This window comes from Watersipora subatra, chromosome 8 (assembly GCF_963576615.1).
Source record: "Watersipora subatra chromosome 8, tzWatSuba1.1, whole genome shotgun sequence".
Lineage (NCBI taxonomy): Eukaryota > Metazoa > Bryozoa > Gymnolaemata > Cheilostomatida > Watersiporidae > Watersipora > Watersipora subatra.
In genome coordinates, this window is record NC_088715.1 from 62,214,551 (window position 1) to 62,241,145 (window position 26,595).

Below are 26,595 nucleotides of genomic sequence, written 5' to 3' on the forward strand. Positions count from 1 at the left end.
ATATGATTTTTTAACTATATGATTCCAACTCTAGAACGGATCAAAGTCGTAACCTGAGGGTGCACTGTCATCATTAGAGGAGCATCTACTGTATTGTAACGACTGCCATGCTAGCTGTACAAGCCCAACGTAACAAATGTAACTACATATCTCACAATAGTAAATATGGAAGAAGTAGAACAGAAGATGAGTCAACAATGACTACTAAAAGAAAACAGCAATTGGCCTAATTGCAACACTAATTACAAAATATGAATACATGACAAAAACATCTCACCCTTCCACTGGCTCTCAAGGCGTTTGAGCTCTTGAATTCCTAGAGTCGTTTTCTGCATTTCAACCTTCAACAATTCCCGTTTTGTGATTGTCTCCATCATAAGGCGAATGTTTCCATCTATTTGAGTAACTTTTTCGCAAACTATGAGCGAAGCCTCTCCTCCTCTCCGCGGTAGGGACTCTGCAATTGATTCATCAACTGTAACTAAAGATTACCTCTTTTTGAACAAGAGCTTGAATAGTCTAAACAAATAAAAAACACCTCTACAGTTTCCCTTAACAATTTAAACGGATACCCCGAGCTTACATAATGTTATTAATAGCTTAAAATTTGTTTATCAGTTACAATAATGAGCACTAGAAGCTGATGGAATTAGTAATATTACGTAATAATATCGTTACATAAGATGCGAAAGCGCCACAAAACTATTGGTTCTTCACTTTTGCATTGAAATACTTGGTCCAAACAGGAGCCTAAAATTCAGACATAGATTGTGAAAAACAGGTATTGAAAAACTATCTCTGGCATCTTTTCTTACATTTTGAAGCAATATTTTACGTACATGGGTCTACAGCTTTTATCTACACACTAAACAACCGGATAAGTGACGTCAATTCACGCGAGTACAGTGCCATCAGAAATTATGAGACCACCTCACATTTTAAGAGACAATTGGTGGTAGCAATGATTTACTGACTTAGTTTTACAAAAGCTATCATAAACCATATACCATTAGATGCGGAATTTTCTACTGATTAATATGAAGCAAATTTCCATCACATAACAATCCATACTTATTTTTTATCTCAATCGAAAGGCATATGCAACTGACATGAATAAAAAAACGAAAAGATATTTTCGTTTTTTTATTCATTTTATTATTTTATTCATTTTTTATTTTTTTATGCCAAACTATTTGACTTTGTGAGATTACAGAATGCACAACACATAGCGATGACATCACGTTTTACCACTAACAAGCTATGTGGTCGGACACTGAAGAGATAACTTGATGACACTAATTCTATCACCAATGCTGTAAAAGAAGAATGAAAGACTCCTGATTTACTTTACTAGAACAAGGAGAAAATTCTGCATCTATTGATGTACAATATGTGGCAAATGAATGAATTAATATGGTGCCAGCAGAGGTGCAAAGTTGAACAAAGGCGAGAATTATTGGGTGGTCTCATAATTTCTGACAGCACTGTATATTTAGACTACAAGAAGTATTAACTGCAGAATTTTTTTTACTCCACAACTGTAGATTACATATTAGTTGACAGCCTGCCAGATTTTTTCCAATCACAGAAACATGAAGTAAAGTTCCAATACAGCTATACCTCGTCTTACAGTAGACGCTATGTACAATAACATAAATTCAAATAACGCAAAGAAGTGATGTGAAGTTTTTGCTTCGTAATACTCCAAAAAATTCCATATAACGTAATGTGCCAAGTCAGACAAGTTCGCAAATTCGATTTGAATGGTAACCTATCTCGCTGCACTTGAAAAAGAAAAAAACAATGTGCTTATAGCAATATATTGTATCTATATATATTTCTCAAAGTATGTTGTATGTGTGCATTGCGGTTATAGCTATTAAAATCTTAGATTAAAGAATCCGTACCGCATAAAATCTTCTGCGTACCGCAGAAGATTTGATATCAGACCCTGCCATTCGCAAGGCCGTCCCCTACCAATTAAGCCACAGAGATGGATTTGTTCACTAGCTGATATACGTCAGTATATGGAAGCAAACACTATATGGGAGCAAGTAGCTTTGCATACTATGCAGGGTCATAGCATAATGTCACGAGAAGCTGGTAGCTCTCATTATTAAGCGTACTCAAGTGGAAGGCAACTCTCATTACTTCTCCTTGCTTATAAGCTGATTTTTAATAGACGGGCAATGCCGGGAAGCACAGCTAGTTTATTATATATACTACTTCCATGACATTTTAGTTCGTCGTGATAGGTCGTCATATGTGTCGACAAAACAGAGAATAGGATAGCTGCGCAATTGTTCATAAATACTTAAAAGCTACCAATTGATGCAGGTGATACAGCACCGGTCTACCAATCTGAATTTCACGAGATGAAGCATCGCCAAAAGTTATCTTTTATCATAATCTTGGCCCCTGGATGCAAATGGACGATGGACAGGTAGTACTGCTCTTTTTTAATAAAAACATGTTTTTGTTTCGCTTTATTGTAGATATGTGAAATATTTGTTATTAGTTCTTCTATGTAGTATAGCCTTTTCTATTTAGAAAAAAGCAAATCTTTGTAAATGAACGTTGAAGATGTGCCCTCTCAATCAACCTATTGTACAGCTACCACAGTCATGGTCTATAAAACCAGTGAAGTTAATCAGAAAACTAAGCAAACATGTCGATGCAAACCAATAATACTGCAGTTACGGTACAGTCCACAAATTAAAAAGTCAAGTCTAATTTTTCCATTTTGTATGGCCAAAGGGGTGAGTTTGGTAAGATTTTTTAACGGATCAGGCAATTTATATGTATTTCACTGTTCGCAGAACCTAAAACCCATATAATGTAAACTTTTCTGGAATGGATTATTTACGTTGTAGGAGCGCCTGCTGTACAAGCTTAACGCTTTCTTGTATGCCGCTTGAGCTGGTATGTCAACTTTCTGGTCCTTCAAAGCAATATTTCCTATATAAAGTATTTAACTACAGATTAATCTGTTCCCATCTTTTAAAAAAAACTACCTAAAACAGGATAATGCACTGGAAAACTGTGTTTCATCGTTCTAATTCACTGCCTACACCCAAAAAGTAACAAATACCTTCCTAGTAGTTATGATCTGCAATAAAATGTAACATTATTATGTAGTGTACTTCATGAACTTCTAACCTTAGAGACAGACGATAGATGCTAACAGTGGTATGAGAGCGACTTGACGACAGCACATTCAGTATGCTACACTTTTGTGACACTGTGTAACGTAACATAAACTTTAAATTTAGCTTAATGAATTAAGCTCATTTAGCACAAACTGAAAAACATTTATTTTCACTTTTTATTTTCTCCTTCCATTCAGATGCTTCTTGACTTTTTTCACTATCACTTTCAGGCCCTTTTAAAACTTTGTCAAATTGATGTGGTAAGAATGACCGAACGAAACCGTTCTCTAAAGACCTCGTAAACGGCCTCTCGCATACTTGGCGATCAAGCAGAAGCATCCAGAGCTATCTCATACGCTTGAATCTTAAATTTGTCTCATATCTCAAGGTAAAAACTTGCTTAATATTTTACTCGTATCTCAAATTTCTCTCTTATGTTGGGGCACTTATATGTCAAGGTATGACTGTACGTGTAGCTGTAATTCTCCTCTACTTAACACGGCAAGATAAGACTTAAACTCGATAACTCAAGCCAAAAATCAAGCGACAGGATTACCTTATAAAACTTTTACACAGAAAACCTTACATGGTAAACAAGCAATACTGTAGAAAATACTGTGATAGAAGTTATCCAGATGAGCTGGGCGGGCTTACTAACAATCAGCCAGTCAAATAAGCCATCAGTAACTGGCCGACAGGAAAATGGCCTGGCACAGCCGAGAGCGACTCGGCTGGGCCTACTGGACCGAGTTGGCCAAGAGTATGACCAACCGGCTGCCAGATGGTAGGAAACGAACCGGTCAGCTACCAGGCCAACACTATAAAGACTGACCAGCTGCTGGGCAAGCAAAAGACGGCCATCTTGCCCAGATGAAAGGGAGGCAGAGCCTAAACATTCCAGGGCAGGAAAATGAGGCAGGACAAGCGTTGGTACAGCATGGGAAAGCCTCACCTTATGCAGTTAATTGTACGCACAAACTTTCAGTTGTATCCCATATATATATTTATTATATGAATATATACCTTTATACACAAACAAAGCGGATGGTTCAAGGTGAACCGCTAAAGAGTTTATGGCGGATCCAATACAATACTACACAGGCGAAGCTCACTTGGAATTGCTTTGGCTGCATTATTCAGCCTTGGAGCTTTTCTTACACTTGAATATATGAACAAGTGAGTTTTGTTGATGTATTGAGTAAAGTAACAGAAAGAATAAACACTATATTTCCAACCCAAACTGGCCCACAACTGAGAAACTACCGTTCAATCAAGGCTTGCTTCTGCAATACCTCTGATGGGGACCAATAAACCTTTTTGTGATACATTTTAATGTGAGGTTGAGATAAAACTATAGAAAAACCAATATAGCCCAAACACAATTTATATCAGCATTCTTAAATAAATTCTAGCGTTTATGACCGCTTTTTCTCTACCAAAGAAAATGTGGGGTTCGTCACACCCTCAGCCTCTCTATAGTCGTGCCAATATTTTTAAGGCATTCTGACATCAATTGATCAGGAATAAGAGAGAGAGTCAGGCTCTTACCAGATGACTTAGTCTTCTTAGAAGCGATGATGTAAATCTCAGCCAGGAGCTCCAAAGGATATATCTTCCTCATCGTTTCCTCATCCACAAGTTTATTAGCAGTCCTCAACTCATTCAAGCGACTGCAAGATATACGATAGGAAAATGATGAAAAGTATAATAATAAGAATTATCATTCCGTTAATAATATTATTATTAAATGAATAACAATTACTGATAACAAAGAGTCTCATTAGGAACCATTAGAATGTTGTACTAATGGTTGGAGAGTAAAGCTAGCTTCCTGATACTTGCTTACTAATGGTGCTTGCAAATGCTGATCATAACAAAGGAGGCGAGAAAAAAGGAAAAACCTAACATCGCGACTAGTATATGACATACAAGCGTATGATATACTAGTATATGACATACAAGAGTATGATATATTAGTATATGACATACAAGCGTATGATAAACTAGTATATGACATACAAGTGTATGATACACTAGTATATGACATACAGGTGTATGATACACTAGTATATGACATACAAGCATATGATACACTAGTATATGACATACAAGCATATGATACACTAGTATATGACGTACAAGCGTATGATATACTAGAATATGACGTACAAATGTATGATACACTAGTATATGACATACAAGTGTATGGTACACTAGTATATAACATACAAGTGTATGGTACACTAGTATATGACATACAAGTGTATAATACACTAGTATATGACATACAAGTGTATAATACACTAACATATGGCATAAAAGTGTATGATATACTAGTATATGACATACAAGCGTATAATACACTAGTATATGACATACAAGTGTATGATACACTAGTATATGACATTCAAGTGTATAATACACTAGTATATGGCATGAAGTGTATGATATACTAGTATATGACATACAAGCGTATGATACAATAGTATATCACATGCAAGTGTATGATATACGAGTATATGACATGTAAAAGTACAATATACTATTATATGACACGCGAGTGCACCATACAGAAGTATATCATATACAAGTGTATCATATATAGTCCAACCTCGAAGTAAAATTCTGTTTATACCGTAAAACTGTTATTTGAACGCCATGAGCTCTATTTTTCAACCTTTCCCTTAGAGTGGCGCTTTATTAGAGGTGATGGTCAAATAAAGGTTGGCGTTGCATTTTTTAAACCCCTGGTCAAGTGTTAGGAAGATAAATTTAACCCTTCCACAGGCGAATTGAATGTCACTTATATTTTGCACTCTCCTTCGGGTGGTGCAACATTAATCCTTCGGGAGGCAAAAAATTTGCTAGATTATCTCCACCTTGGTGATGTTTTAAATAAATATACACGAAGAAGCTGATACATGTCTCTACCAGTTGATATTTATTGCTTGCAATCAACCAACAATGATCTTATAGCTTGCGAGGCATTTTGGAACTTTTAAATGCTTTATTTCGTTTTAAATTTGAAGGTATATTTTCATTTTATAACTATATTTAACAAGGTTGCATAAAAGCTCATAGCACTCATCGATATTTTTTGTTACAGCTCGCAGCCAAAACTGGCTTTTTATGTGCAATAGAACAAGAGTTACGAGCGTTGATCCGTTGTAAGCCGAGTTTATACAACCGCAATGGTGCTATCAAACAATATGCTATAAATATGCAAAATTTATGTTTTATAATAATAATAATCTATCAAGTGCTACAAATATATATATTCAAAAACAAGTGATAACCAAAATTATAATACATGCAGCAACATAGACGATCATTTTAAAACAAAATTATCATTTTTAAAACAAAAATATTAGCATCATTTGCTCGGCTAGTTGTGTTCTGATTGTTGCCTTCGTTTAAAACCATTACAAATTCTTCTGGTTGTTCAATACCTTCCATAGTGTCTTCTGATCTCCAATCCTCTTTTGCACAGATGAGCTAGTCGATATTAGTGTCCAAACCATTTTTTAGCAGAGCAAAACTTGCGCGATGCCATTTTGAATAAAAACTTCTGGCGTGAATAAAGAGAAACCACGTATGATCAAAATAGCCTAAAAGTGTCAAATTATGGGTTGCAACATGTATATTTGTAGATATGTTTTATTAAGTGAAACACCTTTATTTGTCGAAATCCCGACAATTGACTGCCATAGTGACACGGACAGGGCGGGTAATGAATGCTAATAAGTGCAAAACAGAAAGGCATACAAGGTAAGCTAGAGACGCAGGTGGGTTGGCTAAATGCATGTAAACAAGAATTAGCTTCCTAAGACATCAAGTATCTCAGTATACAAATATGGGACAATAATGATGTATGGTCATAAAAAGTTAACAGTACCATTTTCAACACAAAATAAGTAGTTGCACATTTTCCATCGTGAATGCGAAAAGTTTGTCCCATATACATCGGAGTATCAAAACCGCGTTAGAATAGGAGCTAATATTAGCCCGATAGCCTATGGTTACTAAGTATCTCTATGGTGTTGCAATCAAAGCTTCTAACGAAGAAACATAAAAACTTGGAGTTAGAAAATGGACTTTACTACGAACAAAAACAACAAATGAATTAATTGTTATTGATGTAACCGAGTGACTAGTACAGTTTTGCTGGCACTTTTCTACTGACCACTTGCTATCATGGGTTCGGGAAGATTAAGAATGTCAAATAGTATCAAATAGAAGTGGTGTTCAATTAAGGGATAACGCTCTATTTTTCAACCCTTCTCCCATAGTGACCCTCAAATTGAGGTGACATTCAAATAAAGGTTTTACAGTATATACTAGAGTTGCCCCGATTTCAATATCGGAATCGGTGCCGATATGGGTGTTAAATATCTGAATCGGTATCGGCCGATCTTTTCTTAAAAAATCGGAAACTTCAGATACTTTTTACAGATAAACTATTTAGCAGAAAACCGTATTTTAGCCTGCTACACTAATAAAAAATCATCAGCTGCAAGTTCCTTACTTTTACCAAGTGAATTCCGGGCCTGCCACACAATCTATTTCATTTCATGTCTATAGCCTAATAAACATCCACACAGCGGAGGAATATTTTGGCTTTAGTCAGGACGTAATCACAAAGTGCAGTATCTCCAATTACAGTGATATGATTTATTGCAGCCAATCACGAACAAGAGAACAATGAGGAGAAACAAGAATGCGGTGTAATGTTTCTATTTACTAGCATTACAAAAAGTAATTTGAGCAGTCGATGCATAAAGTTACCTATCTCTCTCTTGATACCGACGATATGATGTATTGTTTGTATCACATAAAATAACCTCAGTGGCTTATCGATATTTAGCCTGTCCTCCATCATCTGTGGCGAGTGAGCCCTTCTTCAGTACGACTGGCTACATCGATAGTGGATAAAAGATAAAGATGTCTCACTGAGAGAATTTAATCACTAACGGTAATTAAAAGAACCATCTATTTGCTTTAAGCTTGTAAAGGCGCAGCAGTTCATTCAGCAGTAGAATAAAGACTTAATTATCACAGAGAAAGCTGTACCACTAACAGTCATTACCATTATTAATAACAGATTTCAAGAAACATGGACTGTTTTGTTACTAGATGCACGGTATGGCAGTATGTGAATATATATACATGTATATCTTTTTTCCATAAATACAAACAATACATCAATATTTATATTTTCTTTGCATTATATTTATATTTGCACAATAAAATTAACAATTATCTATGCAACACAAAAGATCTGAATCGGTATCTGAATCGGATTATTTTTCAATAAGAATCGGTATATCGAATCGGTATCTGAATCGGCTGGTGAAATTAGAATCGGGGCATCTCTAGTATATACATATAAGTCGTTTCAAAGAAAGTAAGTTTATAAAGAGAACTCTAAACTCTGTGAGTTGAGTATATTAAAACTAGACGATTTTTGACTAAAATTTCTCGCGGAAGCTATAACGTTGTTTCATGCTTGACGGTATTCAGACGGTAACTGATGGTTTGGCAAAATGGTGCGGCGTGGGGGCAGTGCCTTCACACTGCGCCATTTTCTCGGGAATCGCCTATCTTCTCGGGAACTTCATAGGCCCCACCCACACCACTCGCCATCTTGCCAAACCATCAGTCACAGCCTAACGAGTGCAAGCACGAAACAAGGTTGTAGCTGTAGCAAAAAATGTTAACGAAAAATCGTCTAGTTTACACATACATATAGATTGTGAACCTTATAAACAAAAGGGGGAAAAGGAACTATGAATAGGTGAGTGAGACAGACCACCTCCAAATTGATGAAACAGTTTAAGCAGGTTTTTATGGCATGAAATGTTTTTTGATACCCCTATTTTGCATCTTAGCATGTGGAATTACGCTGCATTATTCTCATGTGAAATTTCTTTTTTCGAAATGGCACTTTTGTTTGACAGCCATTTGTAACACTTTGAGCCTTAGTAAGCCACTGTTAGATGAGTCACACACATTGTTGGATAGATAAACTAACAGTTTGTCAACTTTCTTGTGAGACATGGAACGACAAGACAATATCCATAACAGATAAAAACAAGAATGTCGACAGTAAAATAGATTTGGGACGGAGCCAGATTGCAGTCAAAAGATAAATTTCTTACTCTGGTTTGAGATATCCAAAAGAGACATCAAAGAAACCATTGGCAAACCAATCCTCAGTACTATCATCACGATGACGATAATCGGGAAACATGAATCCAAGATCTTTGGTGGTGACGATGCTGTGTGCTACGACTCTATCCACAAAGTTCTTGTAAGACTCGCTGTTTAGGAGAGGCGAGTCATCAGAAGTCAACCGATCACAGATAGATCGAACCATCTCCTCCCTCCTAAAACAACCCATCAAGTTCATGAGCATCAGGTGGTTCAGCAGCTAGTTTATAAAAAAATGACCTGTGCACACTCATCACACATAACTGAGCACCTGCACATGCTCATCCCGCAGTGATGAGCGTGTGAAGGTGCTACGACTATGAACTAGTGCTACGACAAGTTTTATATTGAGCCTTTTATTGGACCTTCAATTTACGTGAGAAGATCACGTGACAAAACAATAACCAAATGTAATGACTACGTCAGAAAAATAAACTGATTCCGATCTACGGCGGTTTCATGATGGCTGCGATCAACTGTTCATTTTTGAGCTTTTAAGAGCTTGTAATTACATTTCCACATATTTTGCACCTACAACACAGCAGAGTAAGACATGGTGAATCTTTTAATACCAAATAACTGTAATGTGAATTTTGTTGCGAGTCAACCTTTAAAAAAGGAAATATTTTCAGATTTATTCACCTCTATTTACGTCTACGTTGCAGATAAAGAAAAAGGAAATTATTTCTGCTCTCGCATCTACTAAGATCGTTTATGTTTTATGAGTCAGGGTTTGAATAAACACTTTCAACTCACATAAAGTTTTCAGAAGTTGTCTCGAGTGAAACAATGGAAATTATCTCCTCGACCGCCTTTTTAAAGTGCTCACCATTCTCCTCTGACGTTTTCAATGTTTGCTGGCAGTAGGCCATGGCAGCGTGCAAACTCGCAGTTAGCAGCTAAATATAACAAAATACAAACCGAGAATACATGAAAAGGAATCTGAAGACAGTGAAAGTGAGACATAGCATTTCTTTGTGCAATCACTTGTGTAAAGTCAATACAGGCATGAAAGTGAACAGAGCCAGATGATAATATGTTTTCTTGAGTGCAATTGAGGTGACTCATTGCACTCAAGAAGCATGTTCACCAAATACTGTAAAATCTCTATTATCTCTATTGTTTAAATATCTCTATTTGAACGCCATGATGCTGTAATTAGAGGTAACATTCAAATAGAGGGAGGCACTGTATTTCAGGACTAGCTCGTCAAAATTCTTGGAAGATATTTAACCGTTTTATGGGTGAAACGATGCTAATGTTGCACCCTCCCTTGGGTGGAGCAACATTGACGGCATCGGCTTCATCATTTTTATTAAATCATTTTTCCATTAAACATTAAAACATTACATCGAAGTACCAGGCCGAGTCAAACAAGGAACTACTTTGATCAAAACATATTAGCCAGGTACAATTATTAATTATTTCGATGGTGTCGCTTTCAAGGTTTTAAAGAAACAACTGTAGAGCTTTGGAGTACAAAACAGGACTCTGATACACCATAACAATGGCTGCAATTATGTTGTATGGCGTTCTACAAGAGTATTCTTATTGTTCATCAAAACGCTTTGAAATCACTTTCCATTATAAAGGTTTATAAAGATCAAAGAATGTCAGAAGCACTCTATTTTTTAACTCTTTTTATAGTGGCGCCCAGATAGAGGTGGCCTTCAAATAGAGGTTTTAAGGTAACTCATAAAACTGCTTTGAAGATATTTACAGTAGAAGACATATCAAACGTGTAGATTTATGTATGATGGGACAACAAACATAAATGATGTTTATGATGCATATGACAGTATTTTACTTACAAAATAACAGTAATATAATAACAGTAATATAATAACAGTAATATAATAACAGTAATATAATAACAGTAATATAATAACAGTAATATAATAACAGTAATATAATAACAGTAATATAATAACAGTAATATAATAACAGTAATATAATAACAGTAATATAATAACAGTAATATAACAGTAATATAATAACAGTAATATAATAACAGTAATATAATAACAGTAATATAATAACAGTAATATAATAACAGTAATATAATAACAGTAATATAATAACAGTAATATAATAACAGTAATATAATAACAGTAATATAATAACAGTAATATAATAACAGTATTAAAGCCTTGTATCTACTAGCATCTCCAATTAACTAAACGTAGAATATCTTTTGACTGATCTCAGAGTTGTTTTCTCTTTGTTGTTTGCCCAAATTTTTAATTACAAAGCAAACAAGTTCATCTTTATGATAAGAAGCGGATGGAGTGATTGCCTACTGCTAATAAGGGCAACAACCAACTGCCAGGACTCTATCATAAGTACCAGCATATTAAATCTGTGTGACAAACACGTGTAGCCCATTAGCTTTTGAAATAAGGCAGCAGCAATCAGGTTGGAACATTGACAACACGATGCGATCTGGAATAACAGTGCATAAACATTCACAAATAACTTCAGTTAATCTCCACTCTTTACACAGAACAAATTTAATGTAAGTTTTTAGATACCCCTTCTGTCAGCAATACTAAAGGAACAAACGATTAGTTTTATTTGACATATCTATGCATTTGGACTTCTTTGGTTAGACTATTAGATAATGAAGAGCACTCTTCAAGAGTTAACGCGGTGTTTTAGCGACAAGACATGTTTATTCAACAATCTCATTTTATGTTAACCGCTGCTACAATGGGCAACTAGAATCATACCTTGACATACCATGTATAGCTCACTATACACACGCTTGATAATAAGGTTTAATCATGTACTAAACTTAATTCCAATTTTATCTTTGTTTTCATTTTTTATTATTTTCTTCTTGGCTCCTTTTGACTGGCTTTCACCTTGACCTTTTTTGAAAACCTTTTCGAAGTGCTCCAAGCGAAAGACCGAGTGATGCTATTCCCATAAATGGTAACAGAATCACTTGGTCACAGCAAGGGAACCTGCTGAACTGTTTCGTACGCTCGTATCTCAAAACTTCCGCATGTCGAGACACTCGTATGTCGAGGTATGAGTGTAATTTTGGCATGAGTTAATTTTTAGTGAAGCTACAATGATATAACAAGCGCTAACGATAGTTAATTAATTGCCTACTCGTATAGTCACAATCAAATCATGTGGGTTGAGGTCTCCTTTTTTGTGGAACTTTTCCACTTCTTTTATGAGCAAGTCCCCATGTTCGTACAAACAAGGGAGGATGTTACTGGACAGACGTGCTCTACCATCCTTTGGCATAACTCGGGTTAGCGCGGTCAGTGTTTCCCTAAAAAGCAAGAAACTTTTTTTACAGTTAGCTAAAATAGAGCTAAACATAGAACTAAGCATAGAGTGAACAGTCAAGCTACAGACTCCAAAAATTAGTAATACAAATAGGAATAAACTGCATGAGCTGTATCAACAAAAATAGTACCAAAGTGTCAGTTGTGACAACAGTATCAGTGCAACATCATAAAAATAGTTCGCAAATCTGGAGTCAGCCATGACTATAACAATATTTAACCTAGTTAAATAAACTAAATCTTTAATAATATTTAATATATTTTGTAAATACTATAACAATATTAAATAGCCACTCATTTCGGAAGTGAAAATGTAAACTAAACTTTCTAGGCAGAAAGTGCCACTGTTGTACTACTGTTGTACTACAGCTATACTACAGTTACACCACTGTTATACTACTGTTGTACTACAGCTATACTACAGTTACACTACTGTTGTACTACTGTTCTATTCAGTTTAAAATAGTTATACTTAAATAATCTCCTACGAAGCTTCTCTTCATTTTGTCAAAGCTAATCACCGTGAAACCTCTATTTGAACGCCATGGCACTCTATTTCAACCCTTCTCTCACAGCAGTGGTTAAATATAGAGGTGGCGTTCAAATAGAGGTGGCATTCAAATAAAGGCGACGTTCAAATACAGATTTTACGCTAACTTCAAACTGCACAAACTATAACAAATATCGGATGTATAAAACAACAGAGTAAAAATAATTGTTAAAAAATCTTTTAAAAATTCTACAGCACATGACTCCAATATACATCTATATATACACGAGTTAAATGCCCTGCATTGCCCGGGTAGTAAAAGTCTTTGCACAGAAAATTTATTTTTATTCAACATAAAACAACAGCTCCCATTCTAAATTTTAAACTTGAATTCACGAGAAAAGTGTTTTGTGCAGATCAAATAAATTAAGAGAAAAAATCAAACAACTACAAGGGTTTAAATGTAAAAGTGAAATATTTAGCAAGTATTAGCTAAAGTGTTTTGCTAAGACTACCATAAAAGACGATTTGGTAATGATACAATTAATAGGACTGAGAAAACAAAATAAAAACCCTGAATATGTTGAATTAATAATAGTAGTTCATGCGTAGAAGTGTGTGTGTATAAAAAAGTTACTGTTCCAACAGAAACCATCCATCAAAACTTTGAATACGACGATACTGGTACCTCTCGATACTGGTACAAATGTAAAAATGAGATATTGGACTGTCGTTGTCTGCTCAAAAGAAGAAAGAATGTAGAGGCGATTCCTACTCGCGATAATACAATTGTCCGCGTGAATAGTATTAGCCTTTACCGCGGAATTATCAATTCAAATTTACGAAAACTGGAAATAGAAGTTCACAAAAAAGCATCGTGTTTCATAGAGTTAATAGAATTTCAATTAATACATCATTCAGCGGGTGAAATCGAGAAAAGGGAGTACGGTGGATGATAAGAGCGATAGATCACTAAGTTTTGGACTTTATGGCTCAGTGATTAAATGTGTGGTTTGAATTTGTGGTTGTGACCTCTGTGAGTTCAAATCCAGCAGAGTGTGAGCTTTAAATTCCAAAATTTCAATAGCTACAGATAGACATACCTAAGGATATACCGAAGTATACAGTATACATAGAAAAGCTTTGAGATTTATATATATATATATATATATGTATGTATATACAGTAGTCTGCATAATTCGACGTGACTAAATCAAATAGTTTGAATTAACCAGAGTTTGAATTGAATTAACCAAAGTTTAAATTATAAGAATCATGCTGTATCTTGATTTTACATTAGATTAATAATGTACTGTTGATGGTCTATTAAGCCGAGTGAGTTCTCAATGCATACTATACTTGCACATGCAGAATTAAATGCTGTATTTTTTAATCTAAATGTTAATGTTTACTCAGGAATAGAAACACTATTCAGGTATCAGGATTAAAGTACGTATGTATTTTATTGATCATATATATTTATTTCATTGTACATTTACATTTACAAAAGATTTACAGACACAGACTTATTGAACAGAAGAGTTTGTGTTATCAGAGTTTGTCTCAGAACTTCACACTGTACGCTATTTTCAATGTCGAGTATCTACTGATCACCTTATACTGGTAAGTTTTCTTTTAGTAATTCTGTTGAAACTCTCAAGTCATGTTTGCCAAAGTAGAAATTTTTTTTAATAAAGCTTGAAACTGCAATTGTTGATTAGCCTTTGATTAATCACTTATGTATCCGAGATAACTGTTCACTATTGCCCTAGTTTTATGCATAGTAATAGCGCACAATCTTGTTTCAATGAGTCTATTTTTAATCTTTTTTCAAGGTCAGTGAATAAGGACGGCTTCACCAGTAGTGCAACTTGCTCTATCAAGGTTGTGTGTTAGCTGCCAATCTAGAGCTTGGCCTATTAAATTGATGCACCTATCACAATCACCAAGTAATATATGTCACAGCAGTTGCGCTGGATTCTGTGATGGCGACTAATACTATTGAAGTCAGCTGTTTATTTGTACACCTTTACTATCTTTTAGTTTGAAATCGCCAGAGTTGATTCATATTAGTCAAACTATTTACAATGGTGTGTGATATAGAGGGACAGGGAGCGTAACAAAATGTTCAAATTAAGCAGAAATTCGGATTATCCATGTCCGAAGTATTCAGACTCGACTGCAGGTGTATATTGGAGCCATCATTTTTTTGACGTCATCAAGTCGTTTGCACACGCACTCGTTAACGAAAAAGCGGCGTTTTTTTCATTTTTCTTTTATTTAATAGTACATTTAGGTGTTGTTTTGATACTATAATAAAAAAATTGCAAACAAAAGCAGCGTTTTCAAAAATTCACTGCAAAAGCATCGTGTTTATAACAATAAACATGTCTATAAAAATGGCCGACAACGATAAGATGACGTCACGAAAAAATGAAGGATAGAATATATATTATATAATTATACAGTAGCCGCTTCTAAAATGTAAATAATACATTCCGGCAACGTTCATGCTATACAAACAGTAAAAGAAATATATATTGCCTAATCTGTTCCAAAATCATCCCAAACCCCATCCAATTGGTCCTTCAAACAAGAAAAAACTAAACTTAAGCGTTTAATTTAACGACTATACGCTAATGGTGGTAATATTGGTTTGTATTAACGACTTTTCTCCTTTTCATCACTTTCAGTTGGTTTAGGGTTCATAATTATAGTAATGTTCCGTTAAGTGAAGGGGCACACACACCTACGATGCCAATTTAAACTGATATTCTTGCCCTTTTTTCTAGATAGCAAGGTAAAGCAATGTCTATGGTGCTAATGGTAGAATGAAAAAATATATAATTTTGTGGAAGCCTGTCTGTTTTGTGTCTGTCTGTCAAACCACTTTTCCAAAGGCATGGTTACAGGTTTAGATAAAAGATCGATTTCAACGAGACTCTAATTTATGACATTCATATCCTTCGTTTTTTTATGTCATCAATTCGCCTGCACATGCACTTGTTAATGGAAACGCCGCCATACAGTCATACTTTCGACTTACCTACGAGTGCCCTAACATAAGACAAACTTGAGATATGAGCACGCGAGTCAGTGGCAAAGTATGTCGGAGGTGTTTTATGAGAACAGAATCACTCCATATTTTTCAACTGCTCAGATTATAATTTTGCGAAGTGTTTTTTACAAGTTTATCAGTACAGAATTAGGTGTATTAAAAGTGCATAAACCGAAGTTAACAAGTGCAATAAAGGATAATGCAAAGATAAAGCGAATGATAATAATTGATATTAAATGTAAAATTTTTGAGAAATATGAAGAAGGTGTACGCGTGATTGAGCTGGCTCGTCAATATGACAGAAATACATCCACAATATGAATAATTATCAAACAGAAGGATTATATTAAAGGCATTTAGCCTACAAAAGGACTAACCATAGTTTCTAAACGACGTGGTGATCTTCACGATGGGGAGACTGCTCATGCTTTGGATAAAAGACAAACAATTTGCCGGTCACAGCGTAATTGAAACGATACTATGCGAAAAGGCCAGTGCTATCTACCAAGACTATAAAAAATAGACATTTGGACAAGTTGGCTAGTGGTCGTGCATTAGTCCTTTGTGACGACATCTGTGTTCATCTTTTTCGCAACATGTTGAAAGGGTGACAAAGGCAAACGCCCTTAGATAGGTTTCTTTTAAAACGACCGGCTGATGGTGAAAACGAAACAAAGGAAAAGCTAGCTAAGCTGCAAAAAAAGAGTTAGAACTGAATGCCAAAGAAATTTTAATTACATTAAGTTTAAAATGAATGTTTCCTTTTAAGTCTGTGCATCCTAATCCAAATTTATCTAAGTCAAATGTTGTAATTAAATATAACATTTCTCTCCCTCCTTGGCAAATGCTAGCTGCTATTGTATATTTAATTCTACATTTTAATTAATCACATTGCCTTGCACTAGTTTTCAATTGTAGCTTTTTGAAAGCATGTGGTAAGGTAGGACAACTACCAACATGTTTTTTTCTGTTACAATATATTGTTTTAAGTGTTTTTCAGAGTATGAAAACCAATCAACATATATTTAAATGTTCTATATACATGTATAAATAAACTGAACCAACATGCAGATAAATTGTCATACGAGCTCAGTTCCAGAACGCATTAAGCTCGTAAGTCGAGGTATGACTGTATTTGTAGACAAACGATCGTCATTCTCATTCACTTTAAAGGTTGACTTGCAACAAAATTCACATTACAGTTATTTGATATCAAAAGATTCACTATGTCTTACTCTGTTGTGTTGTAGGTGCAAAATATGTGGAAATGTGATTACAAGCTCTTAAAAGCTCAAAAACGAACAGTTAATCGCAGCCACACGAGACCGCCGTAGTTTGGATTCTCTTTCCAAACGGCTCAAATGTGACGTAGCTGTGGTAGATGGTCTCTGTTTACACTTTCATGAAACCTTATTCGTCGAAATACTTTCACAAATATACTTCTCGCATTCAATAAAACTATGTCAATTGTTCTTACGCGTCTGTTTTATCGTCATTGTAATGCTGTCACTTTTAGCACTGATATCTTATAACTTACCGTAAAAATTTGTTTAACTTTTTAGCCTTAGATTGAAGGAGTACATATCATTGTCTGCTAATGATGACGAGCCTGTTGGTCACTTATGATAATCGAAAAGTGCTGCAGAAATTATTTGCGAAGTATTGGGTCCCATGATCAGATCACGACTTGCCGATTAGACCAAACCGAAACAAAACTGTAAAGTAGCGAGCATCTATATTTGATACGGGGACTTCGGTAAAACCCGAAGTGTTTGTCATAAACTAGTGCTACGATAGGTTTTACATTGAGCTTTTTATTGGCCTTTCAATTCACGTGAGAACATCACGTGACAAGACAATAACCAAACTGTAATGAATACGTCAGAGAAATAAAGAGATTCCAATCTACGGCGGCTTTTCATTTTTGAGCTTTTAAGAGCTTGTAATCACATTTCCACATATTTGGCACGTACAACACAACAGAGTAAGACATGGTGAATCTTTTGATACCAAATAACTGTAATGTGAATTTTGTTGCAAGTCAACCTTTAAGTTATTGAAGAGTATTTTTGGTGTTATTTCGATATTATATCGGGATTCTTTGGAAAAAAAGTGTTCAGTGTCGCTATACAAAATTGCGAACAACAGCGTCATTTGCGAAATTTAATTGCAGAAGCTTCGAGTTTTCCACGATAAAAGTTGTCTACAAAGATGGCGGGCCACGATAGAATGACATCATGAAAAAATGAAAGATTGGTAGACCAACACTATAACACCTACACCAATTTTGGTACCTCTAAATAATTGTGCATCTACTTTTTCTCTTTGCTTTGTAGACATACCTGAGAATCTCCCATGATACACTAGACTGCCAGGGTACCGATAAATCTACATGTATATCTATATATATATGTATATATATATATATATATACTGGTGCCCTGGTAGTAATATAATATATATTCTGGTAAAAAATATATATAGATATGTAACTTATATCTATATATACAGTCAAACATGGATAACTCGAACTTCACGATACCGAGCGAAAGTGTTCGAATTATCAGAGCGTCCAAGTTATCAGAGCACTGTCACAAGTCCATGTATTTACTTATTTATTAGTAGATACATGTACATATACAAACTATAATATAAAGCAAAAGCGCAAATGGCTTGTTTCAAATTAAATGCTTCTAATGTAAAGCTTAAAACGTTTTTATCAAAAAGTATAGAGATTTTTCTATCACTTGAGATTGGTTTGTTGTTTGAGGTGATGTTATTGCCAGGACGTTTTTTAGATTGACATTGGCAAAACTTGATCGTTGTTGAAATGCTCAAAAGAAAAGACATCTTTTTCTTTTGAGCGTTTTACCCACGATCAATTTTGCCAATTTTTCTTAAAGTTTATGCAAAGATTACCTCACTTTATCTTGCTTCCGAAGGGCGATCACTAAGTGGATGTTTGGTATAAATCAAATTTCACCAAACCTTCAGAAAAGTCGTTGACAAAAATATTTTGCCGATGGTGGTAATAAAGACGCTTATGAATTACGAAAAGTTGAGGTTTACCTCTATGGCTTGGAATAAAGTGATTTTCTAAAGTGATAACAACCGTTTCGGTAGCCGTTGGGCAAAAAACAGTTCGAGTAAACAGTGTTGAGTTCGAGTTATCTATAGCAATTTATCATTATGTGGGAACGGACCAAAGAAATCGTTCGAGTTAACCATGTGTTCGAGCTATTCGTGGGCGAGTTAACCATGTTTGACTGTATATATTTTTAAAGTGTTGGTGTGTGCGCCCAGCTGTAACTATTAAAATCTTGGAATAAGGAATCTGTACCGTAGGAGATTTAATCTTGGAGCCTTCCATTCACAAGACCAACACCCTACCCAATAGGCCACAGAGATTGAGTTCTCCACTTGCTGATATAAGTCGCTATATGGGAGCTATATTCTAATGGTTTTGCATACCAGACAGTGTGATTGCGCAAGTGATTTTATTAGTTCGCTTACTATAATTTTCCATTGGAAATATGCCAGGCTAATGGCAAGTGTCAGGCAAGTGTCATTCAACTCTCATTACTTCTCATTGTTTATAAGCTGATTTTTAATACCCGGGCAGAGCCGGGAAGCACAGCTAGTATAATACATATCTCAGATACCCCACACGCCATTTCATTTTGCAAGTGTGGTAAGAGAGAAAAGGATACTTTCAAGGCTAACTATGGAACTCTCGGTATTCAAATCGAATTTGATAACTTGCACTGAGTGGACACTTTACGTTATATATAACTTTCTACTTTAAACCACATAAACGCTCTATGGTATGTGGAATTTACATTCTAGAAGGTTTATGTTATAAGAGCATCTACTGTATACACATATATATATGTATATATATACACACACGCATACATACATATTTATATATATACACGCTACATGCATATATATACAGAAAAATATATATGCAGTATATGTGCATACAATATCAACTTAGCCTCGTGTTCAGGTATCTCCCGTCGGAATGTCTTCATGGCTAACTTTATATTGTTATGAGTGTTGAAGAGCTTGGTCTTGTCAAACTTTATCATATCATCACACAACGATCTGTTCCTCATGGCTGAGACAAGCTCGGATTGAAGTGAGTGCGCTTCACGATATGAACTCTAGAATTATATAATGTGATAATATAGTACCAAAATACGACATAAAACACTACACACATATTTAATGTATGTCTAACACTTTAAAAACAATTTAAAATAATAATAACAGCCGTTTCATTGTCTAAATGAGATGCAGACATGCTTCAGTAGGTTTGCATTACGTTTAATGGTAACGGGGTTAGACTAATCATGGAGTTTTTGAAAAAAAATTGAAGTACTTGGTGATTAAATCATTTTTTTCCGATTTTTGGTGATTGAGTTTTTTGTTTGTTTGCTCACATATATTGATTGTGTATTGCATTGCACATCGGAATGCTGGTGAACCCAATTATCATTATTGTGACTTACATGCTTCAATAGGACAAATTCTTATATTTTTTGCATTCAACATTTATACGAGGGTCAGTCAATAAGTAATGGGAATTTTGTCATAACATTTTATTACAATAAGATATAGCGACAGTTTTTTTTCACTTTTCAATATAATCCCCTTCTTTTTCCATGCACTTGTTCCACCTTCCTGGAAGTTTCTCAATTCCTGCAGAATAAAATTCTAGCCGCTGGGTTCTAAACCATTCGCGCACAGCTTCCATGACGGCTGCATCAGTAGTGAAGTGCTTGCCTCTCATGTGGTTCTTTAATGGTCCAAAAAGATGAAAATCGCTTGGTGCTAGATCTGGACTATAAGGAGGGTGTACTAACAGCTCCCAGGCTAGTTCTTCAATTTTGGCCATTGTACGGGCAGCAGTATGTGGGCAGGCATTGTCCTGGTGGAACACGACATCTCTATTCTGGAGGCCTCATCTCTTGTTCCTTATGTCTTGCTTCACCACAGCCAGGAGCTCACAGTAGTTTTCAGAGTTAACAGTGTTACTTTGGCTCTTGAAACCCAAAGTTATAGGACCCTTTCTATCCCAAAATACTGTGAGCATTACTTTCCGTGTCATCCTCTGGGATTTGATCTTCTTCTTTACAGGAGAGGTTGTATGCTTCCACTCCATTGATTGTCGTTTTGATTCTGGTTCGTAGTGATACACCCAGGTTTCATCTGTGGTTACAATCCTAGATAAGAAACCATCTCCTTCCAGTCTGAGTCTTCTCATGCACTGTCTGGCAGCCATAACACGCTGCGCTTTGTGATCATCAGTCAGCATCTTCGGTGCCCAGTGTGCGCTGACTTTGTTGAAAGCTAGCTTCTTATGGACAATATTGTGTGCAGTTCCATGTGAAATGTCCATGGTCTCAGCAACATCATCTATAGTGAGTCTTCTATCAGATCTAATCAGCTTTTCCACCTCAGCTTCTGTGTCTGAAGTTGAAACATCCACTGGTCTACCACTTCTTGGCTCATCAGTAATGTCTTCTCGCCCATTCTTGAATTCATCGACCCACTTATATCAGTTTGTCTGTGACATACAGCTTTCCCCATATTCTTGTTTCATTCTTTTGTGTATGACTCTTGTGTTCACACCTTCAGCTCTCAAAAATCTTATAACAGCTCTTTGCTCTATGAGTGTGCATGCTTTCAGCTTAGTGGCCATTTTGAATATAAATAATATCAAAAGTTGAATCACTAAAATGATGAATTTTTGGGTCAGTGATGACAACTCCCATTTATAAAAATCTAGAAAATATTAAATTGCTAGATAAAATAGAACAAAAGTTATGAGAAAATTCCCACTACTTATTGACTGACCCTCGTATAAAATTATCATGTGCAAACTACACGTAGGTTAGTGGAGTAGAGCTTCTTGACGTTTCACACAAAGTATGAATACAAACCAAAGACATAAAAATGTACTACTGTATGAAATGTTTAAGCAGATTTTTCCTTGGTGAGATTGATGCTGCTGATCATGTGGAATATAAATGTCGGCTTGTCAGTTTTTTGGTACCCAGCTGGTTTGCTAGTTTGGAATGAAAAAACCGAAGGAGGATTTTAGTACTTGAGCTGATTGTCGTAAAGAGTTGGATGTCATAATGACATTTATTAAACAAAGTAGGGAGCAAAAACTGTACCAGTTGCTCACTCGCAATTAATAATGCTTGAGATTCACTAAATAAACTCTATGGTCCTTCCGAAGCATTGCACTACTCGTGCAGTCAACACACTCACTCATGTTGGAAAAAATTTATAGATTTGTTACAAACACATCAAAAAAGATGGTTTGTCAAGAAAAACTGATTTCTGCAAATTCATGAAAAAATTGAACAAATTATTTTTTTCCAAAAAAAGTCATGATTAAAATCATGATTTCAATCACTGATTTAAATCGTGATTTTTCATGCCAACCCTGAGTGGTACATTTTCGATTCTATTAATTACTGTTACAGCTGCCAATGCAATAGCCCATTTCGACCTAACAAACAGCTGACAAGTTGAACTGGTATTAGTTCTTGAAATGCGAATAAAATAGAATATTTTACAAATGTTGGTTTTACGATATTCAAGTACTTTTGACCAAAAAAAATTAAAGCCGAGGTAATAACTTTATGTTCTGACTTACTATAGACCAAAGACAAAATCAATGCTGAGCTCTTTCCTCAAAAGCTCAAGTAATCATCAACATAAATGACTGTTGACAAGCAGATTGTAATATTAGCAAACCATAAATTGCCGGAGATGAGGTGAAAAAAACTTGAATCGACTGTGACAAAAAATATGTCTGAAGGAAAAAAGATTGCCTAAGAGAAAAAATGCTGTCTGCGAAAAAAGACTGCCTAAGATTAAGGACTGTCTGAAAAAAATAGACTGTCTAAGATCAAAGACCATCGGAGAAAAAAGACTGTCTGAGATCAACGACTGTCTGAGAAAAAAGGCTGTCAGAGATCAAAGACTGTCTGAAAGTAAAAAGGCTGTCTGAGATGCAACTGGCTGTAGCGGCTGAAAATGTAACGGCTGAAATGGCTGCAACTGCAAAGGCTGTCTGAAAATGCGACTAAAGATTAATTAGTAGCAACTCTTGGTAGACATGGTGACGATCATGCTGTGCGAATTATATTCTACCTCTTCTTTTTCGCTTTTTCTTTTTGTTTGCTGCTACCTAGCATCATTTAAACACAATAAAACCCTTGTGCATCACCTTCTAAGAAATTACAAACAAAATTATTTAATGAACGGACACTCAGACATACATCACAAGTAAGTATAACAAGTGCAATACTAATTAATTTGTACTGGCTTATGCATCAAATATAATTTCAAACAGTCTCGTGATTTCCCCGAACGAATCAGACTCTAATTCGCAACTGTATGGTTCCTTTGTAATATAATTTGAAGCTGCTGTGTTACAGAGTGATTGATGATGAAAATCTTGTATGCGTCAAAAATCAAAATCTTCGCAGATGAAAAAAGCGGTCTAACCAAATTAACATAGTACTTCTTAGAAACTAAACCAGAGGTGAAGTTCACAACTGTTTTCACCTGATAAGAGGTGTCGGATTCAAGTACAACTTCAGCCAGTGCTATTAGGAGTTCCCTTGTGACTCGCCTCTCTCCAATCATCGTCAACAGCTTAATCAAGTGAATAAACTGATCTTTCTGTTCTTGAGAGGTGCATGAATCAATGATACGGTCAAAGCTCTTACGCAGCATCGCTAACGCAGGGTTTTGTTTCTGCTGTTTGTAATTATCTTCATGCAAGTAGAAAGCCACACCTTTTTCTATTGTAGGGAACTAAAATGAAATAGCATATCCGTAGTATAGCCATAATTAGCCATTATGAAGGGCCACAGCAAAAAATAATGTTTTAAAGCAAGTATAGTAGGTAATTTATTTTGCGCCTGGCTTGACCAAAGATTCTACCTGATCTGTTTCTAAGTTGGCTCGGAGAACTTGCAAGAACACAGGCAATCTTCCTATTTTTTGCTTAATTTCAGCTTTAGCAGCCTCACTCAGGTCTTTGGTGTGTTTTTTGTTTTTAAAGAATTGTTCAAACTCATCATCAGACAGTCCGGTCAGCATGACTTCATGTTTGGACTTGTTTATTAGGTCACAACCGCTGTATAAAGCGCTGTCTTGTTTCTGAGTTGTGATTATTATTGTCCATTGCAGCCGTTGGTTTTGAAGCTGCTTGCAAACATTTTGGTCGATGGAGTACAGGATGTGGTTTATTTCGACATCATCAAATATGAGTAGCTTGTTCTCGTGCGGATACTTTTCAATGAGTGCTTTGCAGATCACCTTCAAATACAAGTCTAAATCATCGCGATCTGGTAGTTCCAAGCCTTCTCGTTTTGTTAGTCTCCCCAGGCTGTTCTTCAAATCAATCTTGGTTGCGCAATCTAATCTGCCAGATATTATATTTGGGTGTTCAGATTCCATTCGCTTTTTGACTTGAAGAGCAACTTCAGATTTTCCGGCTCCACTGACTCCTAAAAACAATGCTAAAATAAAGTTTGCCAAGCAGTCAAGTTTTTAGTGAAAACCAAGCGTGAGTTGGTGAAGCTCACCATTGCGCGAAAGAGAGCTTGGAAGTGTTTTCTAACATACTCCAAAAGAATATTTTGATAAATAACAGATAGAACTTAAAAAGCAATAAGTTCACAATAAAGTAAAGTTTCAGAGAAATGCCATGTCTTCATTGATATTGTTGGCCAAATAAGTCAGTTTACCAGAAATAACTGCGACATTGTAATGATTATGATCTCCAGCATCTTGTTGCTTCGAAAGCACTTCATCAAGTTTATTCTTTTGGACGAAGTCATTTACATCAACGGGAATTGCAGTGTCCTCCATGCTCAAAGCGATCTATGGAAATTTTTCCAAGTAACCTGGAATAAAATTTCAACTTCGTATGAGCCAGATATCAACAATGCAATAATCCCTTTTACTTTTTGTGGTTTACATTCCGAATGTACATATGAAAGAAGAACATCCATGAAATAGAAACCAGATTTTTTTAAATGTGAGCGATAACTTTTTGTTAACATTTCAGAAGTCTTATATTGCTCTCTAAACTTAATCAACTACTATGCATTACTAGGCAATTACATCCACATGGACAAGTATATGTAAGTACATGCGCTTGTCTTTGCACATGCAGCATACAGTACACGCTCCTACAACATAAATATTATGTTCCAGGAGTGTTTACGTTATAGGGATTTTACACTATAACAACTGTTAAATACATGTAAATCCCCAAATCCATTCCAAGATCTTTTCGAACTCCCCCTTTGGCCAAACAAAAATGGAAAAACCTGACTTAACTTTTTTAGTTTGTGGGCTGTATCGTAACTGCGGCATTATTAGTTTGAATCGACAAACTAATGATCAATCTCACTGGCTTTATAGACCCTTATTGCAGTAATTCTACAATAACCTGATGGAGAGAGCACATCTTCGAAGTTCATTCATAACCATTCGCTTATTTTTTCTAAACAGCGAAGTGTACTCTGCAAAGTAAAACTAATAAGAAATATTTTACACGCCTACAAAAAAGTATGACAAAAGATATTTTATAAAAAGCGGTGCTACCTGCTCGGCATCTACCTGTGTCCAGGAGTCAAAGTTAGGATAAAAGAGAACTTTCGATGATACTCCAACTCATGACATTCGAATTGGTGGACCGACGTTGTAACACCTGCACCAATCGATCGTCTTTGTATTTATGAACAATGCGTAGCTACCCTATTCTCTATTTTGCCAACACATCTGATGGATCTATCACGATGAACTATGTAGATTATCGCAAAAGGCGTCAGCCTATATATATAAAAAGTATAACTCTATACACACGTCGTTTTGTATTTTGCAGATGTGACAATATAGATTAACTTTCAAATCAAATTGGAGAACTCGCCCGACTTGGCAATTAACGTTATATGGAATTTTTTTATTCAGTAAGAAGCATAAACTTTTTACGTTATCTGGAATTTATGTTATAGGAGGTATTCGTTATAGAAGCGTCTACTGTACTTGTATAGCAAGCTATATACAATAAATGTTGGGCACGGGTAATAAAACCCTGAACTCGCGGATTTATCTTCTCTCGAGTCTCGGGTAATAGAAATGTTGAGTATTTCGATCTTGCAGGTTCGAGTTTTGATTTGAGAGTTTGAGTTTTAGTAAACAAATCTGTCGAGTAGAGTGGACCAAAACTCGGTCTATTGCGCCCTGCGCTATGATCACTGTTTAACAACCCACCTGTTAACATTGCGAGCACAAATATTGGTCGATAGGAAATAGTAAAGGATAAATAAATTGAATAGAATT

The 26,595-nt window shown here is 35.6% G+C and overlaps 2 protein-coding genes across 2 annotated transcripts in view; both read right to left on the reverse strand.

Moving 5' to 3' along the window:
• LOC137401630 (uncharacterized) overlaps positions 1–25,146 on the reverse strand; it is a 42,115-nt gene extending 16,969 nt beyond the window's left edge. Inside the window, exons 1-9 of the mRNA XM_068088072.1 lie at positions 24,993–25,146; positions 24,184–24,752; positions 23,803–24,054; positions 20,197–20,378; positions 12,477–12,645; positions 10,116–10,258; positions 9,308–9,535; positions 4,698–4,819; positions 278–457 (exon numbers count right to left, since the gene is read on the reverse strand). Of these exons, the coding sequence (XP_067944173.1) occupies positions 278–457; positions 4,698–4,819; positions 9,308–9,535; positions 10,116–10,258; positions 12,477–12,645; positions 20,197–20,378; positions 23,803–24,054; positions 24,184–24,752; positions 24,993–25,116 (1,969 nt within the window). The 5' untranslated portion in view covers positions 25,117–25,146. The remainder of the gene's footprint in view (positions 1–277; positions 458–4,697; positions 4,820–9,307; positions 9,536–10,115; positions 10,259–12,476; positions 12,646–20,196; positions 20,379–23,802; positions 24,055–24,183; positions 24,753–24,992) is intronic.
• LOC137401902 (uncharacterized) lies at positions 20,849–21,919 on the reverse strand. The gene is made up of 3 exons (XM_068088376.1): positions 21,848–21,919; positions 21,467–21,751; positions 20,849–21,106 (listed from the first exon to the last, which is right to left on the reverse strand). Exons 1-3 carry the CDS (start codon positions 21,917–21,919, stop codon positions 20,849–20,851), a joined length of 615 nt encoding a protein of 204 aa, XP_067944477.1.
• Positions 25,147–26,595: the final 1,449 nt, after the last annotated feature.